Source organism: Physeter macrocephalus, unplaced genomic scaffold (genome assembly GCF_002837175.3).
Source record: "Physeter macrocephalus isolate SW-GA unplaced genomic scaffold, ASM283717v5 random_98, whole genome shotgun sequence".
NCBI classification, from domain to species: Eukaryota; Metazoa; Chordata; class Mammalia; order Artiodactyla; family Physeteridae; genus Physeter; species Physeter macrocephalus.
This window is the reverse complement of record NW_021145392.1, coordinates 106,956-125,000: the sequence shown is the minus strand read 5'-3', so window position 1 is coordinate 125,000 and position 18,045 is coordinate 106,956. Positions and strand designations below refer to the sequence as shown.

The window sequence follows — 18,045 nt, the reverse complement described above, 5'->3', positions numbered from 1 at the left end:
AGCGAGGTCAAGGTGCGGAAGCGGTCGCCTGCCGGGCTGCTGCGGCCCAAGAAGGGGCTGGGGGAGCCAAGTCCTGCCCTGGCTGCGCCCGGCACCCGGGGCCCCGGCAGCCCCGACAAGGCCAAGCTGGCGGCCGAGAAGGGGCGCAAAGCCCGCAAGCCGCGGGGCCCCAAGGAGCCTGGCCTGGAGGCGGGGCCCGAGGCCAGCGACGACGACCTGTGGACGCGGCGGCGCAGCGAGCGCATCTTCTTGCACGACGCCTCGGCCGTGCCCGCGCCCAGCAGCGTTGCGCCCGCTGCCACCAAGCCTGGCCGCTGCGGCAAGGCCGGCCCTCCCAGTCCGCGCAAGGACGCCGGCCGCGCGAAGGACAGGAAGGACCCCAGGAAGGTAGGGCCCGGCGCGGGGCGGGGGCCCTTGGACCTCCTGTCTCGGAGTAGAGTTCTCAGACCTGGGCGAGGCGCAGAGACCCCAAAGGGCAGTGGTGACCCTGAAACGCAGTCACCCACCTACCGACGACCTCTGGGATGGGCACTCCTCCCTCTGCCCCTTGATGAGCGTCTTTGATAAGGATACCTGGCAGCCGGGCTAGCAAGTGCTGTCGTGTGAGCTGATGAGCTCAGGTGATATTTCAAGGTCTCTGCCGTAACTGTCATGCGCTACATGACAGTGATTGCTGTTGGTGACAGAGTCTTAGCTCTCACACCCGAAGGAAAACCTCATTTCTTGAGAGGTTAGGGAAAATAGAGATGGGATTTCTTTTTCCCCATCCAAGGTTCAGAGGTCCCTGAATTCTCTCCACAGACACCGCAGGTTGAGAACACCTGCTTTTCAAGAACTCAGTGATGATTAGACCTGTTACCCTTCTTTTTTTAAAAAAAAGACCTGTTACCCTTCTTGCACTGCCTGCTAGGAAGCTCACGGCCAGTAGTTCGCTCTTAGGTGGTCGCATTCAGACCTAATGGCCAGCTTGCGACACTGGTCTCTGACTCGGGCCTCTCTACTCCACGTCCCTGATGGAAGGCAAACCCTCAACTAACAGTGTCATTCTAGACAAAGCCACGAAAAGGGACCAGACTCCGCATCAGTTTCCTGATAATGTGGTAGTGAGGAAGGGGCTGCATTTCAGTGTCATCCACAGGGATCTCTTGTTTTGTTTTCTCACGGCTGAAGCCATCGCAGGTTTTTCTGATCCTTGGAGAGAAGGCGCTCCAATAATACATAATGATGATGATTATACGGGGTGACCCGTGGTAGGGGCCAGGCGTGTTCTAGCCACTTTGCCACGTATACTTAATGTGTTGGTAAAGGGAAATGTGTTGCCTCTGCTCACAGCACATCTGACACTAACTCCCCGGGGTTGGTGCAGACCCCACGGTGAAGGGCTCAGCCCCACAGGACTGCCCCCACCCCCTCCCCACTCCAGATGCCAGCCGCAAGTCCCAGGTTGTCACCTGTGCTTTTTGACCAACCAGCTATAAATCAAGGATTTTCATGACCCCTCTCCTCCGGTCGATAATTCACCAGAGTGACAGAACTCGGGAAGACACTTTACTTACTGTTACGGTTTACTGTAAAGGATGCAGCTGAGGAACAGCCAGATGGAGGAGATGCACAGAGCAAGGCGGGTGGGAAGGGGTGCAGAGCTCCCGTGCCCTCTCCGGGCACACTGCCCTCCTCAGCGCGGTCACCAACCCTTGAGCTCTCTGAACCCCGTCGTTGAGGGGTTTTTATGGAGGCTTCATCACGGAGGCATGATTGATGAGTAACTCAGCCTCCAGCCCCACTCCCCTCCCTGGAGGATGCGGGTGGGGCTGAAAGTTTCAGGCTTTTAGTTGTGGCTGGTCTTTCTGGTGACCAGGCCCCATCCTGAAGCCATATAGGGGCTCACCAAGAGTCACCTTATTAGAACAAAAGGCGCTCGCTCCTATGACCCAGGAAATTCAAAGCGTTTTAGGAGCTCTGTGTCAGGAACAGGGGCAGGGACCGAATATGTATTTCTTTTGATGTCACAGGTGACTACTTACAAAGCCGTATGAGGTAGGCCACTTACTCATATTAACTGCACCTTCCAGGTGGTCCTGGGACCTGCCCAGTTAGCCCAGCAGCTAATGGTCATCAGAGCTGAGCTTTCAACACTGCGGGTCTAGCGCCAGAGCCTGGGCCTTAATCACAGGGCAAACCGGCCTCTTTGGGCCTTTCCCAAGATGGCACCTTCTGCTGGGGAGATGGACCAGGGGCTCGGGACCTGATCCCAGCCTTCTGATGACACAGTCAGAGACTGGAACAGAACAGATTAATTGTCAGCCAAAGGAGAAGTCAGACACCAAGGAAATCACTCCAGGAACAACCAGTGTTCGTAGTTTTGTGAGATACACTTTTGTATCCTGCTTTTTACACTTGGCGTTAGATCTTGTGCATTCCCATATGGCATGAACTTCTATTTTACTTTTTTTCAAAATCACTGTCTCTAAATGGCTGAATAACATTCCACCATCTTGCTGTCCTGTGGTTTTCAACATCTCCTGCCATCAACCATGCTAGCCATTGGTGATTTGGTTGATGATGGTATTTTGCCATCGTAATTACCACAGCAATGAACATCTCTGTTCTGTGTACAGAACTTGTCAGTTTGGGAGTTTTTTTATTAAAAAAAAAAAAAAAAAAAAAAGCTTCCCAGAAATGGGCTTTCTGGTCAATGGGAAGGAAAAAGTTATCAGTTTTATCTGATTGTAACAGTAATTTGCATGATAAAAGGAAGAAAATTAAATTCCATACAGAGATGACTTTTTTTTTTTTGCTGTTAATTTCCCTGGCCCCACTACGTGTACAGCTGCAAAGATGTGCCCCAGAAGACAAGCTGTCTATTTAATAACAGAAGTCAGGGGAAGAGGAGACATAAAACCACATGACAAACAGTCCTTCAACCCCCAAGATGCATTCTGATTTCAGAAATGTGCACAGGATTAAAACATGCACCAGAAACAAGAAAATACAATGTGTGTGTGTATATAAAAAAATACATATTTCTTCCCCCAAATAGAGATTAAAATGAATACCTTTTATCGCTCTAAGATTTCCCACTTTTTTCCTTTTAATGCTGTTGGGTTTGGATTTCACTCGTCTGATGTGGAAGCTGTGACTTCTGCTGTTGTCTTGGTAACATTCGCCCAGTCTTCCTTTTTTCTGTGTCTTAATTTTCCATCTCCCCTGGGGGAGACTTGGCCCCATGACTCGGTCGTTGGTCGTTAGGCACGTCGCTTTTAAAAAGGCATAAAGTGACCCCTGCCCCCACCGCCCGTCACCTTTGTAGCCTGAACCTGCTGCTTATACAAAGTATCATCACTTCCATTTCCTGTGCTGTCACCTCTTCCTCAGAACAGGACCCTCAGCCGCTGTGATAAAAGCTTGTAACTGTATCTACAGACGCACCAGGTTGCTGGATATCTAGGTTGTTTCCACTCTTTTGCTCTGATAAGTGGAGCCATGCACAGTCCCTGTATGCTGGCCCAGTTTCCGCTCCCCCAGCGTGGGGAGCGTCCCTGAACCACCCTGGGGGCTTTGAGCTGGTGTGGATGTGGCAGCCCACACTTCTGGGGCAAGAGGAAAGTAACACAGGCCTCCGGAAGCAGTCGGGCAGTGGGTGTACGGTTCTAAATGCTCCTTCCAGGAATATACCTGTAGAACTAATTGGTAGTGTCGTTTTTCGTGGCACCATCCAGCAGAGGAAAAAACAGAGGTGGGTGGTCGGATGAATCTCGGGTTCCGCCATCAAGGCACCTTGGGCAGCTGTTCAGAATAAAAAGTGAGGCCACCACCTCTGTGTCTACCAGACATACTAGGGGGAAAGTTGCAAAGCAGAATTTTTGGTAAATTCCCATCTGTGTTTTTAAAAAAAGTACTGCGTATGCACAGATGTGTCTGCATAGCCCGCATGTTTACATGGTTATGTGTGCTTGCGGAAAGTTCTGGAAGGACACACCATGCTGTTATTAGTCCCTCTAGTTACCTCTGTGGTTGGTGGGATCGTTGGAGAGGAACTCACGTACATATACTTCGGTGTTGTCTTTTTTTTTTTTTTTTTTTTTACAGCAAGTAATATATAGTAGTAATAAAACAGATTGAAACCAGAAATACTTGCCAGGAGAGGGAGGGTGTTTTGTCCTCTCTCTGGACGGTGAGTGGCAGGGCCTGGTCCCTCTCTGCCCTCTGACGGCCACTCTGTCGCTTCATCCTCAGAAGAAGAAGGGGAAGGAGGCCGGATCAGGAGCCTCGCTGCCCCCTCCCCGTGTTCCTGCCCTGCCCCCCGAGGCCCGGGCCCCTCACACCAGCTCTCCAGCCGCTGCCAAGAGGAACAAGGCCAAAGCCAAAGGGAAGGAGGTGAAGAAGGAGGTGAGGTTTCCCATGGGGCCCCAGGCTTGGGTGAATTGCGTTGCTTGGTTGACAGACGGAGGTGTCCCTGGGTGTGCCCCACCCCCATGCCCCCAAATCCCTCGTGTGGCTGGAGGCGCTGCCTCAGCCCGTTTCATCCTCCCTCTGGCCTGGGGGGTGAGCCCAGCTGGGACCCCAGTCCCGCATGTGGCAGACTCCACCGTGGCCTGACCGTGACCCCGGGATTCCAGGGAGGGTCCTAGCCGGGCAGGACTGGGATGCCGTGTCCTAAGCTGTTGGTCTTTCTTGCTCTGTCCCCAGAACCGGGGGAAGGGGGGAGCCGTGAGCAAGCTGATGGAGAGCATGGCTGCCGAGGAGGACTTTGAGCCCAACCAGGACTCGAGCTTCTCTGAGGATGAGCACCTGCCACGAGGCGGGGCTGTGGAGAGGCCACTAACTCCCGGTGAGTGCCCACGATGCTGTGTTGGCTTGGGCCTGGAGTATGGGGGTGCAGGAGGTTCTCCTGGGGTAGTTACTAGGGTCTGAGCTAGCATGGGGAGGGGCAGGGAATGGGCAGCTGGGAGGGAGGTGGGGTGGGTTTGAGTGCGTTAGGAGGGAGAAAAGAGTACATGGGCTGTGTGAGCAGATGAGAGGAAGAGAAGGGGTGTGGATGGGTATTGGCAGGTGGCGGGGAAGAAGCTGTCATCGAGACGGGTCTCAGAGGGGAGCAACTGGGCTTTGCTGGCTGGAGTCTGGGATGCTTGGAGTACATCCCAGGAAGGTGACATCCAGTAGGCACTTGGACCTGGGGGTCTGGAGCTTGAGGTTGAGGACATGAATTAGGTGGGGGTGGGGATGGATCGAGAGGAGGAGCAGGGCCAGCCCTGAGGAGCTTTGTCACCTGCTTGGGAGTGTATCTGTCAGCTATTGCTGTGTAACAGCCAAGCGCTCAGACTGAACGGAGGGTGGCAATAAGTTGTCAGCAGGACAGTAGGGTGACCTTAGCTGGGCTTGCTCCCATGATAACGGGATGGCTAGGGGTCCACTGATGCAGAGACAGCTCTGCCCCACCTGGACCGCTGGGCTGGTCAGGGTGTGTTCTTCTCATGGCCGTGCTGCCAGAGGCTCGAGAGGGAGAGTGGGAACCAGTGAGGCCTCCCGAGACCTCGCTTGGTTCAGATTCAAGCACTTCTACCCTCGTCCATTGGCCAAAACGGGTCATGTGGCCACGCCCAAGGTCAAGAGGTGGGAAGTCCACTCCACCCATGGTGAAGCCGTGGCGGGGGGGTGCAGGTGGGGACCAAGAAGTGGGCCCGTCATTTTGTCCACCCCGGCGAGCCATCTGGGTTTCTCTGTGTGAGGTAATGGCAGGGAGGGCCCAGGTTCAAGGTCCTATAGAGAAGAAGAGCAGGCCCAGGAGGCTGAAGCAGCGTGGTCGGGCCCGGAGGGGGAGAACTGACGAGAGTCTGGGGTGGGCGTCCCAGAAGGGGACGTGGCCCGGGGCGGTGATGGGGAGTGGGTGGCAGCCTTGGGCGGAGGCCTGGTCGGGGCGGGGAGCGCTGACAGCCCAGCTGTGGGGGATTGTGTCCACCAGAACAGATAGCATTCCAGGTGGAGGAGGAGCTGATGGAAGAGTCCCAGGGCTGTGGCTGAGGGGGCAGTGATGGGGTCTGATGACACATTGCCTCATGCTGGGGCTCAGAGCGGGGTGGTCTTCAGATGAGGGTGGGGCAGCACCTGCGGGGTGTCACCCCGGTTCCTCCCTGCCTGGGATCTTTGCAGACGCGCTGGGAGGGGAGGGGCCGTGCACACTGGCGCACATGCACCGCCCCGCACGAGGCCCATCTGCAGGCACGTAGCTGCGCACACAGATGCACGTGTGCCCGCGGGCACCCTGGGCCTTGCGCTCTGAGAGGGGTGACGGGGCGACAGGTGGGCCTTGGGGGCAGGGCACAGGGGACAGGACGGAGGGTCTCACGGCGGACCGCCAAGCCCGCCCCAAGCCCGCCTCACCCGAGCCCGCCCCTGCAGCTCCTCGCTCCTGCGTCATCGACAAGGACGAGCTGAAGGACGGCCTGCGCGTGCTCATCCCCATGGACGACAAGCTGCTGTACGCGGGGCACGTGCAGACGGTGCACTCGCCGGACATGTGAGTGGGGGTGGGCGCCAGGCGGGGCCGCTCCGCTCAGAGCCGGAGAGCCTCGCGTGGTCCTGCCTCCAGAGCCTTGCTGGGCCTCCGTGGGCACGTTGCTTCGCCTCTCTGAGCTGTGGCTTCCCCGCATAGGACCGGGGGGCGTGGGCGGGCCCCAGGTGGGGCTCAGCGGGAAGGAGCAGGAGAGGGCGTGCTGGGCTCTCCTGGATCTGTGACCCCTGGTTGTGCAGACGAGCAAACGGGGGCCCGGAGGGGACAGACCTGCCTCGAGTTTATGCCGCGGGTCAGCAGACCCTCAGGCTCCGACGTCACATCCCCGTGGTGCGGGAGGTGGAGCTGCCGCGGGTAGGGCTGGGAGTCGGGGGCGTGGCGGCTCCCCTGGGGACCTCACACCTCTCCCGCCCTGGCCTCGCAGATACCGTGTGGTGGTGGAGGGCGAACGCGGGAACCGGCCCCACATCTACTGTCTGGAGCAGCTGCTGCAGGAGGCGGTGAGGGGGGGAAGCGGGGCTGGGGGGGCGGGCACGGGGCTGCTCCTGCTCTCCGCCCGCGCTCAGCCCTTTGCCTTCCCAGATCATCGATGTGAGGCCGGCCTCCACTCGCTTCTTGCCGCAAGGGACCAGGATCGCAGCCTACTGGAGCCAGCAGTACCGCTGCCTCTACCCGGGCACCGTGGTCCGAGGTGAGACCCTCCCCCGAGACCCTCCCCGGCACCCCTGTTTCCCACCATGTCGGCATGGATCCATTTGGTTCCTGAAACCCAAGTCAGACGGGCTTAGGCACAGAGTTTTATCGGCTCATCCGAGTGAAGGCTTAACGGGGCTTTGGGCGTGGTTGGACCCAGTCGCTGTTGCACGGCGTCGTCGGGACTCAGGCTCCCAGTGTCGGTCAGCCACGCTCTCAGCTGTGCTGTCATCACACCCCGCTCCTGGGGACGCTCTCTCACCTTCTGAACAAATCCTGTCATCAGAGAATCTCCCACCTTTCCCATCTGGGTCCTACGATGGAGTCCCACTGAACTGGCTTGGGTCACGTGGATTTCACGTGGGTCACGGGTCTCGGGCTCGTCCTTGCTAACGAGTGAGGCAGCTTCCTGATTTTTGCCTGTGGACTGAGAAGGGAAGGCCGCTTCCCCAGGAAAGTTGACGTTGTTAGCAGAATAAGAGATTGCAAGCTGGGCAGACAAAATAACAGGTAGCCCAGAAGATGTGGGTGTGGGTGCCAGACAGACAAAGCCGGCAGGTAGACAGTGCGCACTTAGCTATTGCAGAACCAACACATCCGGGAGCCGGGGATCTGGGTGTGTGTTACAGCCCAAAGCCAAAACCAGAGGCCAAAGGTAGTCCACCTCTTGGCCGCCTAACATCATCCGTATATGCCCAGGAGATGGCAACGGGGATGCTGGGCAGGAAGTTCTCTTACAAGGGGAAAAGTTCATCTCCGTTTAGCCCTCCTGGGGCTCTCTGGCCCCCTGAGCCTTGTGGGCTGACGGCTTTCTAGGCCTGCCTCACGAGTGTCACTCTTGGGACTTCCCCTTGCCATCATTCTGAGAATTCCATTTCTCTCTCTCCTGTGCTGCATCCCATGTCTTTCTCTTCCTTGTCTCTTTCCCTCCTTGTGGCAGAGGACCGTTCCGTAGCTTTCTGAGAAAAAGGGTCCATGGGAGGTAAATTCCTCAAGTACACATGTGCCCAAGATCTCCTTATCCTAGCCTGTCCTTTAGAGATAGTTGAGCTGGGTATAAATTCTACATTGGAAATAATCTTCCTTCACCTTTTTGAAGTCACTGTTCCATCCAGATTCTGATGTCAGAGGCGTTCAACACCAGAGTTATTCCCAAATCTTCACAGGAGACCCACTTTTCTCTGTGGAAACTCAGAATCTTCTCATTATTCCTAGATATGGAATTTCATGTGGTCTCTCTTCTCTCTCTCTCTCTCTCTCTCTGTGTGTGGGGGTGTGTGTTTCTGGGTATTTGGGGGAAGGGGGCTTTGATTCGGAAGCAGATTTCCTTTGTTCCTAGAAATTTGTCTCATATTACTTCTTGGAGAGTTTCCTTCCCTCATTTACCCTCTTTTTCCCGGAACTCGCACTCATCTGGTGGCCCTCAAGACTAGGATCTATTTTCCCATTTTTGTCCATTTTTAAAATCTTTTTGTTCTACTTTCTGGAAGATTTCCTCACCTCTGCCTTCTGGCCCTTCTATTCTATTGAATTTTTGATATTTCTGCTGTCGTTTTATAGTATTCCTAAGAGTTCTTTCTTATTGTCTAAATATTCTTTTTTTTTTTTTTTTTTTAAATTAAATAACCATTCTGGCCCTTCTATTCTATTGAATTTTTGATATTTCTGCTGTCGTTTTATAGTATTCCTAAGAGTTCTTTCTTATTGTCTAAATATTCTTTTTTTTTTTTTTTTTTTTTAATTAAATAACCACTTTTTGTTTTCATGGATTCCTTTTTTTTCTGGGGACATATTGTTTCCATTTTAGGTTTCTTCAGCTCCCTTTCCTTCTGCCTTTCCCTTCCTCTCCCTGTGGGCTCTGTGTCTGTACCTCTCTGTTCTGTGCTGTCCTTTGTTGGAGGCTGTTCTTTCGTCACTGGTGATCCTCAGCGAGCAGATTGGAAGCTGTGTGTGGGCAGGGCCTCCTGATGGTTGGGGGAGGGATGCTTTGTTTAGCGACACCGAGTACCAGCACCTGTGGCTCTTCACCCGTCAGACAGCCCACGGCTCTGGGCTCAGTGTCCAGCACTTGCCCCAGCCCCATCCTTCGTTGATCTGGGGAGGGTCTCGGGATGAGTGGACACGGCCGCGCGCTCGGCTGGACTGGGAGCCAGTGCTCCTGGGACCGCCTCAGTCCACTCAGTGTTCGGACTTCCCCGTCACCCTGGCTGGTGTGGCACCTACCACCCTCCTTGGCCGTGCCCAGTGTCCAGGCGTAAAGCTTGCAGCCCCTGCTGCGTGGCACCCCCGAGTCTGTCCAGTGGGGGGGTCCCTGCATCGCTGCCTGCGGAGGCGCTTGGTGCTCAGGAGAGGGGATCCTGGGGCTCCCCTGGGGCTCCCCTGTGAAAGCCGGCTTCCGTCTCTTTGGTGCCGCCTCCTTCCAGGCCCCTGACCGAGCAGAGAGCCCAGAGTGAAGGCCGTTCCGCTTGGCCACGCGGGTGTTGTCTTCGGAAACCCTGGCATTCTCACCGCCACTGTCCCCTCGCCCGCTCCCTGTCCTTTACAGTCCCGTCCTTGCTGTCCCTTCGTTGATCTGGGGAGGGTCTCGGGATGAGTGGACACGGCCGCGGGCTCGGCCCGACTGGGAGCCTGGCTCTGAAGCCCACGTCCTGCCCACTGCGTACCCGCCCTCGTGCATCCTGCTCCCGGGGCTGCTTCCCGGCTGGTTTCTGCTCCGCTTCGGCCCCCTGACCCCGCCCCTCCTCCCACAGGCTTGCTGGGCCTCGAGGACGACGGGGACCTGATCACCGTGGAGTTCGATGACGGAGACACAGGCAGGATCCCCCTCTCGCACATCCGCCTCCTGCCCCCCGACTACAAGATCCAGTGTGAGTGGTGGTCCTGCCGCCCGGCGCGGGCCCACCCCCTCCAGGCTGGCTCTGGGCTCTGTCTGCTGTTTGGACCATTTGCACCCACAGCGGGTGGAAGTGGCAGAAAGTGTGGGTGGGGGCTCCCAGAGTGGTCTCAGGAGGGGGAATCCCAGGCCTCCCGAGATCTGCATCCCGAGACTCGGGAGACCAGCCCCAGGCCGGGCAGTCCAGGCCAGGGAGGGATCGGTAACTGTCATGGACAGTTCCACGCGCTGTGTCCACGTTAGCGTTCAGTTCTTGTCCGGTCCTGTGTGTCTGGAAATACCATCCCCTTCGGCCAATACGAACCTCGGGTTTAAGAGGTGAAATGACTTACCCAGAGTCCCTCGACTGTTCAGACGCAGAGCTGGGACTCAGACCCACGACTGCCTGACCTCCAGGGGTCCAGTGTTTTCGTGAACCCTCCAAATGGATCATTAAAGCCACAGGGCCAGCCCCACCCTGGTCATTTATTCGAGGAGCCCCCATCGCGCGCATGTGCAGACACCCAAGCTGCGTCCCTGCAGATGGGCCTCCCACCCGACCGCGCAGCCTAGGTGGGCAGGCTGGGTGGGGTCGGCCACGCAGTGTCGTCTGGCTCCTCCCCCCGCCTCCTCCCCCCGACACACGACACTCCTGTGGCCGGGAGAGCGGAGACCCGGGCCTGAGCCACTGTCTGTCCTGGCCCACAGGTGCTGAGCCGTCCCCCGCCCTCCTGGTGCCGAGCGCCAAGCGCCGCAGCCGGAAGACCAGCAAAGACACCGGGGAGAGCAAAGACGGGGCCGCGCCAGGGTCCGAGGAGCCCGGCGCCAAGGCCCGGGGGCGCGGGCGGAAGCCCAGCACCAAAGCCCGGAGCGGTACGTCGGCCGTGCCCGGGCCGCCGAGACCTGGGGTCTGCTGCTCACGCAGGGTCTCTGCACGGACACCACCCCCCACCTGTGCGGGAGCTTGGCGCTGCAGGGCTGTGTGGACCCTGTGACAGATTAGGAAACTGAGGCTCAGGGAGGCGTGTTGACTTGTCAGAGGCGGAGCTGAGATCCCGCCAGCTGTGTTCCCTCCAGAGTCCAGAGCAAAGCGCTTTGAGCTGAGAGCCCAGGCTCCCGAGCGCCACCCTGGGGCCACCACATGTGGACAACTAAGGCGCAAGAGCCGCTCGTCCCGAGGCCCCGAGAGGCTGCTGCCCCAGCCCCGCTCGGGACCCGGCAGAGCCGGGACGGGGACGGGCTCGCGGGCTCGCGGAGTCCTGGCCTCACTGGGCTTTTTCCTTCTCTCTTCTAGACAGAGCTGCTGTCCTGGAGGAGGGGGGCTCGACAGATGAGGTCCCCAGTACCCCGTTGGCCCTGGAGCCCATCAGCACCCCAGGTTCCAAGAAGAGCCCCCCAGAATCCGTGGACAAGCGGGCCAAGGCCCCCAAGGCTCGCCCAGCTCCCCAACAGCCCAGCCCAGCGCCGTCTGCCTTCACCAGCTGCCCGGCCCCCGAGCCCTTCGGGGAGCTGCCGGCCCCCGCCACGGCCCTGGCCGCCATGCCCATCACCATGCCCGCCACCCGGCCCAAGCCCAAGAAGGCCCGGGCTGCCGAGGAGCCGGCCACTAAGGGCGCCCGGAGGCCCGGGGAAGAGGCCGAGCTGCTCGTCAAGCTGGACCGTGAGGGCGTGACGTCGCCCAAAAGCAAGAAGGCCAAAGAGGCCCTGCTTCTGCGGGAGGACCCTGGGGCGGGGGGCTGGCAGGAGCCCAAGGGCCTGCTGGGCCTGGGCAGCTACCCCCCGGGGGCCGGCGGCAGCGAGCCCAAGGCGGCCCGGCCCAAGGCCGGGGATGGCGACCTGGCCCAGGAGCCTGGGGCCGCGCTCACGTTCGAGGGCTCGGGGAGCCCCAAGAGCCCGGACAAGGGCCAGGCCGAGCAGGACGGGGCCGAGGAGTCGGAGAGCGGCGGCGGCAGCAGCGGCGGCAGCAGCAGCGACAGCGGCAGCAGCAGTTCTGAGACGGAGGGAGAGGAGGACGGCCAGGGCGGCGGCGGCCGGAACTGCAGCGCCTCCAGCTCGAGGGCCTCCTCGTCGTCCTCGTCCTCGTCCTCGTCGTCCTCGTCGTCCTCCTCATCCTCGTCGTCCTCGTCCTCCTCGTCGTCCTCGTCCTCGTCCTCCTCCTCGTCCTCGTCCTCCTCGTCCTCGTCCTCGTCCTCCTCGTCCTCGTCCTCCTCGTCCTCGTCCTCCTCGTCCTCCACCACGGACGAGTCTTCCTGTAGCTCAGACGACGAGGCCGCCCCTGCCCCGGCAGCCGGGCCCTCTGCCCCGCCGGCCCTCGCCAGCAAGGCGCCCAAGCAGGCGGGCAAGGCCCGCTCCTCGGCCCACTCTCCAGGCAAGAAGGCGCCGGCGCCCGCGCCCCAGGCCCCCCCGCCGCAGCCCCCGCAGCCTGTGCAGCCCAAGGCCCAGGCCGGGGCCAAGAGCCGGCCCAAGAAGAGGGAGGGCGTCCACCTCCCCACCACCAAGGAGCTGGCCAAGCGGCAGCGCCTGCCGTCTGTGGAGAACCGGCCCAAGATCGCCGCCTTCCTGCCTGCCCGGCAGCTCTGGAAGTGGTTCGGCAAGCCCACCCAGGTAGCTGGGGGCGGGGTCGTCGCCACGTGTCTTTCCCTGGCCTCCCAGCGGCCCCACGGTGGAGAGTCGGGGTGATGGGTGTGGAGTCCTGCCCCTCACACAGCAGCGCTGCCCTCTGGTCCCCGGGACCCAGGCCCACCTTCTGCGGGACCCACTTGCCGTGCAGGCCTTTAGTTGCCATGCCACCGGGTCTCTCAGAACCGCACGGCCACACAGCCTGATTTTCTTTGCCTTTGCTTCATCTTCCGCTGAAAACGAATGGCTCAAGGCTTCTGGTTGGCTAATTAGCAGTCGCAGCAAAAGGCACTTCTTTGCCTCTCTTGGCCGGGCTGGGTCACTGCCTGCCCCTGAGCTGATCAGTGTGGCCCGCATGGCAGAACGTTCTAGTTGACTGGGTCTGAGTCACGTGGCCACCCCAGTAGTAGGTGGGTGTTTGTTCTCCAGAAGGAGCCCTCCCGGCACCCCTGTGCCTTGGGCACACGCAGATGCACGTGTACACACACACAAATGCGTGCACGTATCTGCATGCATACACGCCCATACGAGAAGCTTCTGTGTGCAGAAGGGGAACAGCCTGGAGGCCACCAGTCCATCCCATGCCCCTGGGCAGGAAGAGCCAGGCTCCTTGTCCACGGGTGCAGCCCGTCGGGTTTCCCCAAGGCGTCTGCCGCCCTGGTCCAGGGTCCTCCGAGGCCACCCAGAGCCGGGCCCGGAGGAGGCGCCCGGCTGGGTCTGGACCTTTTTAATGCCGGTGCCGCCAGGCAGGTTTTAGGGGTTAGGGGCTGACAGCGATGAGCTTGCGGGGCCTCTGGCAGATGAGCTTGCGGGGCCTCTGGCAGAAGCTTAAGAAGCTTCTGGCTTGTTTGCATTGTATCAGCTCCCTGGCTGCATCAGCAAGGCCGGAGAAGTTGGAGGATGTTCTGAATCAAGACTAGCTTGGGGGTTTCTGTCTTAGCAGCCTTTTAGGGCTCCTCACTGGCCACCCAGGGTCAGTTGGGTCACCGGGGGTGGGTGGGTGGACAACTCTGCCTGCCCCAGGCTGTACCCTCAAAGGCTCCTTAGAGTACGGTGGGGAACTCCCCGCTTGGTCAGGCAAGGGCTGCAGAGTGGGAAGTCGGGGAAGGTCCTCCCCCAACCCCCGCAGCTCCTGCCCTCCTTCTGGTTTCCCTGCCTTTGCGGCACCACCTTGAGTCTGGGGCAGATGATCTGCTGCTCTGACCCTGCAAGGCGTGAGTTGTCAGACTTTACTCACGCCCCCCACCCCCCGATTGCTGGCTCCAGGCTGAAAGAGCCTCTCTCAGCAAGGCCACCACTTGAGACAGCAAACTTGAGTGTGTAGATTCTTGTAGAATCTTTCCTGACGAGCCACACTCAGACATTCCAGACCAGCCCCTCTGGAGCTCTGATCCCAGCAGGCACTTTATCCAGGGCCATATCAAGGAGTGATGGCTTCTGAGCCGAGGACAGGTATGTCCTCGCTGTCCTGCCCCCACGGTGATTGGCCAGTTCCTTATCTTAGCATCTTCCATTTGCACGTTCCAGTGTCAGTGTTACTGGGGGCACTAGCTGCTGCAGAGGTCAGAGCACAGGGCCAAACTCACTTAATAGAAAAGTCTAGGGTGTCCGGCTTCAGGTACAGCTGGATCCAGGGCCCTGAAGGCTGTCTTCAGACCCACTCTCGGGCCCGTGCTCCAGGCTTGAGTTTCTCCTTCCTTCCTCTGTACTGGTCTCCTTCTCCAGCAGCCCCTCTCCTGTTGGCAACAGGCAGCCCCAGCAGCTTTCAGCTGACCTTCTACCAGCTCAGAAGTGACAGTAGGAAGGAGGTGTCTTTTTTAGGGTTCAAGCTAAAGTTGGTGGCGTGTCTTTGGCTTAGGTCCCGAGTGCACCCTTGAGCCAATCACAATGGCCAGGAGAAGGATGGGATGTTTGGATTGGCCAGACCAAGTCCTGTGCTGGCCACAGGGGCGGGATCGGCCCCACTGGAGACTCCGTGGACCAAGGGGGATCTGTGAGGAGAGTAGCCGTGGATGTCTAAAAACATACCTGCTGTCAGAGATGCATTGGTTTAGAGATCTTAGCCGTTCCTGTCACTTTGAATCAGTTAGTACCATGCCTTGAGCTGAAAATAATTTGAGCAGTTTACAGAACACGTAAGAAACCTGGACATTAAAAAGTCTGTCACAGAATTCCCTGGCCGTCCAATGGTTAGGACTCCGTGCTTCCACTGCAGGGGGCACGGGTTCGATCCCTGGTCGGGGAACTAAGATCCCACTTGCTGCAATGCGGCCAAAAAAGAAGTCTCACCAGGGATCCAGTAAATTAAAAGTAGAAAAGGGACAGCTGGATAAGGTAGGAAATTAGCATGTGGGTTTTTCTTGTTTAGACAAGAAACGCTTTGGCGCCGCCTAGTGGCCAGTCCGAGAAGGGAAACGAGTTTTACAGGTTAGTCGAGGAGAAGGCGCGCTGGCTCCACTGGAGGGCAGAGCAGAGCTTTGCGTAGGCCTGGCTTCTCCGTGTTTGCCTGGGGACAGTGACTGGTCCTAGAGCTGCCTGGCGGTGGGTTTTGGATTCTGATGGCTGGTCTCTTCCCTCCTTGGAGGCTGCCCATCTGTGTGTCCCAGTGCCAGCCCAGGCGGGGGCACTGAGGCGGCTTCAGGAAATGTTTGTTGAGTGAATTAAAAAAAAAAAAATCCAGCCACACTGTGGGTCTGGCAGACGTGGGCCCAGCGCTGGATCCCTCCGGGCTGGGCTCTGATCTCAGTTAGTGGCTTTCCTGGGGAAATGGGCGGGGGGATGGGGGGGTGGGGGTGGGGCGGGGCAATCGGCCGTGCCTGGGGGTTGACGCTGCCCCCACCCCACTCCTTCACCCCTGCTCCGCCGCTTGCGGGGGCTGACTGGTACTGAGCCCCCGCGCTGCTCGGGGTGGTGTAGACTGAGGCTGTGCCGTGAGCAAGTGGCTCTGTGATCCCGGGGGGTGTTGAGTGAACCTGCTTCGTTGTAGCCCCGACGTGAGGGGCAGCTTGTGGGGGAGCGATGTGCTCTGTCCGGAGACGCAGCCGTGTCCCCTCCCGGGACCTCCCGGCCCCTGTCTGGAAATTGGGGGCCAACAGGGGCCGTTGTACCTCGAGGGCTGGTGTCAGGACCCAGTGGGAGGAGCGGGGATCCTGCTGGGCCCCAGCAGTGGCTGCGGCGTCTGCCGCAGGAACGCTCCCGTGTGGGGCGTCCCTGGGGCCCCGCCGGCGCCGTTGGCCGACACGGCTCAGCAACGGGGAGTTGGAAGTCGCTCCCAGCTGCAGGATCCTTAGTTCACGTGGAGTCCCTCTTGGAAACCCGGTCGGCCAAGGGGATGAGCGAGGGCTCCCCGCTCAGAGCAAGCAGGGGGCTTCTCCCCTGGCGCCGCTGCTGCGGAAGCCCGGGGGCGGGGCGGGGGCGGGGGGCGTGCCCTGACCCGACTCGCCCGCCCACAGCGCCGCGGCATGAAGGGCAAGGCCCGCAAGCTCTTCTACAAGGCCATCGTGCGCGGCAAGGAGATGATCCGCATCGGGGACTGCGCCGTCTTCCTGTCAGCCGGCCGCCCCAACCTGCCCTACATCGGCCGCATCCAGAGCATGTGGGAGTCGTGGGGCAGCAACATGGTGGTCCGCGTCAAGTGGTTCTACCACCCCGAGGAGACCAGCCCGGGCAAGCGCCTCCACGAGGGCCAGGTGGGCCGGGGCCTCGGCGTCGGGCCGTGCCGGGGGGCGATGGCCGGGGCAGTCCCTACCCTGGGGTCGGGGTCGGGGGTCAGGCGAGGCGGGCCCCGGGCTCACCGCGACCCCTGGTCTGCACTCGCAGCACTGGGACCAGAAGTCGGGCCGCAGCCTCCCTGCAGCCCTGCGGGCCTCCAGCCAGAGGAAGGACTTCATGGAGGTAGGAGAGCGCGCGGCGCCGGTGGGGCCTCCGATAACCCTCCCCACGCGGCCTCGCGAGGGGCGGGGCTCCCTCGGCCTCCCCGCCCCGTCTCTCTGACCCTGAGCTGCTGTTTCCTGGTCTCTCTCTCCCAGCCTCTGCCTCTACGTCTGTCACCCTTGGTCTGTGTGTCTCGGTCTGTGTCTGTTCCTCTCCGTTTCTTGGTCTCCTAGTCTCTGGGTCTCTCCCTTGCTCTCTGCCCATCCTCGTCCTCAGCCCCACCGTGTTTCTCGAGTTCTCTCTGGGGATCTCTCTCTGGTCCTTCGGGCCTGGGAGGGGTCTTCCCCCTGACGCCCGCCCGTGTGCCCGCAGCGCGCCCTGTACCAGTCCTCCCACGTGGACGAGAACGACGTGCAGACGGTGTCGCACAAGTGCCTGGTGGTGGGCCTGGAGCAGTACGAGCAGATGCTCAAGACCAAGAAGTACCAGGACAGCGAGGGCCTGTACTACCTGGCGGGCACCTACGAGCCCACCACAGGCATGATCTTCTCCACCGACGGCGTGCCTGTGCTCTGCTGAGCGCCCGGCCCGCAGGGCCCTCGCCATCACCGCCACGGCTCGGCGGCCTCGTGCGTTCGTTGTGTGCATGCCGGTGTGCCCGCGGACGGCCTGGCGCGTAAGTGTACATGCGTGTGCCCGTATGCATGCACGTGTGCGCGCACGTGTGCACACGTCCAGACCCCCGTCCTGACCCCTCGGTGCCCCCCCGAGAGGGCTCCTCGTGATCAAGGTAGGGCTCTGCCGGCCCCTCAGGGGTCCCGGGCCTCAGCGCCCCCGTAAGCGCTCGGCCAGGTCCAGGTGCCCTCAGGCTGGTGCCAACTGGGGATTCGGTGGGGGGGGGGGGGTGTTTCCGAGCAACCCACCTGATGCTCGCCAACTGGGGGTTCGGGGGGGGGGGGGGGGTGTTTCCGAGCAACCCACCTGATGCTCGCTTGGGGGTCCTCCCAGTGCCTGGCCCCCTCGGCACAGAGCCCACCCTGAGCCTCCCACCGTGGGACGGGGGCACTCCCACACCCCCCAGCCTCAGCGACCAGGCCGGGCCTGTTCTGGGGGGGCCTGCCCAGGGCCTGGCCTCCACCCTCTCAGGACGGCTTGGACTTGGGGAACAGAGCCAGGTGCGGGGGGCGGGGGGAGCCAGGAGCACCGGCCAGGCGCCAGGGGGAGGGGGCTGCGTGCCCCGAGGCCCCGGGGAGGGCCCACCCCGCTGGTCCAGACCCTCACACTACAGACAACCCCCATGGTGCTGAAATCCTCGTCCCGGGCACCCCCGCAGGGAGGCGGCAGTTCTTAACCTGTACAGTTTTATTGTACCAAGAGACTCTCCCCTGTATCATACGCCTTCAAATGGAGTCAACTTTTTAATTATATATATAAAGATAAATATATATAAATATATATAAATATAAACTTTTTAAAA

At 59.9% G+C, this 18,045-nt stretch overlaps 1 protein-coding gene across 1 annotated transcript; it reads left to right on the top strand.

Moving 5' to 3' along the window:
- Positions 1-6: 6 nt before the first annotated feature.
- On the top strand, positions 7-17,483 carry LOC114484864 (trinucleotide repeat-containing gene 18 protein-like). The gene is made up of 12 exons (XM_028484015.2): positions 7-387; positions 4,237-4,389; positions 4,690-4,831; positions 6,400-6,517; positions 6,936-7,011; positions 7,094-7,202; positions 9,955-10,071; positions 10,785-10,949; positions 11,371-12,680; positions 16,148-16,384; positions 16,515-16,589; positions 16,941-17,483. The coding sequence occupies exons 3-12, from the start codon at positions 4,723-4,725 to the stop codon at positions 17,145-17,147; spliced, it is 2,523 nt and encodes an 840-aa protein (XP_028339816.2). The 5' UTR covers positions 7-387; positions 4,237-4,389; positions 4,690-4,722; the 3' UTR covers positions 17,148-17,483.
- The last annotated feature ends 562 nt before the right edge of the window (positions 17,484-18,045 follow it).

Coding starts and splice junctions, on each gene's coding strand:
- LOC114484864 (XM_028484015.2), top strand. CDS start 4,723: ATGGAGAGCATGGCTGCCGAGGAGGACTTTGAGCCCAACCAGGACTCG. Junction 6,518..6,935: donor ACGGTGCACTCGCCGGACAT/GTGAGTGGGGGT, acceptor CTGGCCTCGCAG/ATACCGTGTGGTGGTGGAGG. Junction 7,012..7,093: donor AGCAGCTGCTGCAGGAGGCG/GTGAGGGGGGGA, acceptor TTGCCTTCCCAG/ATCATCGATGTGAGGCCGGC.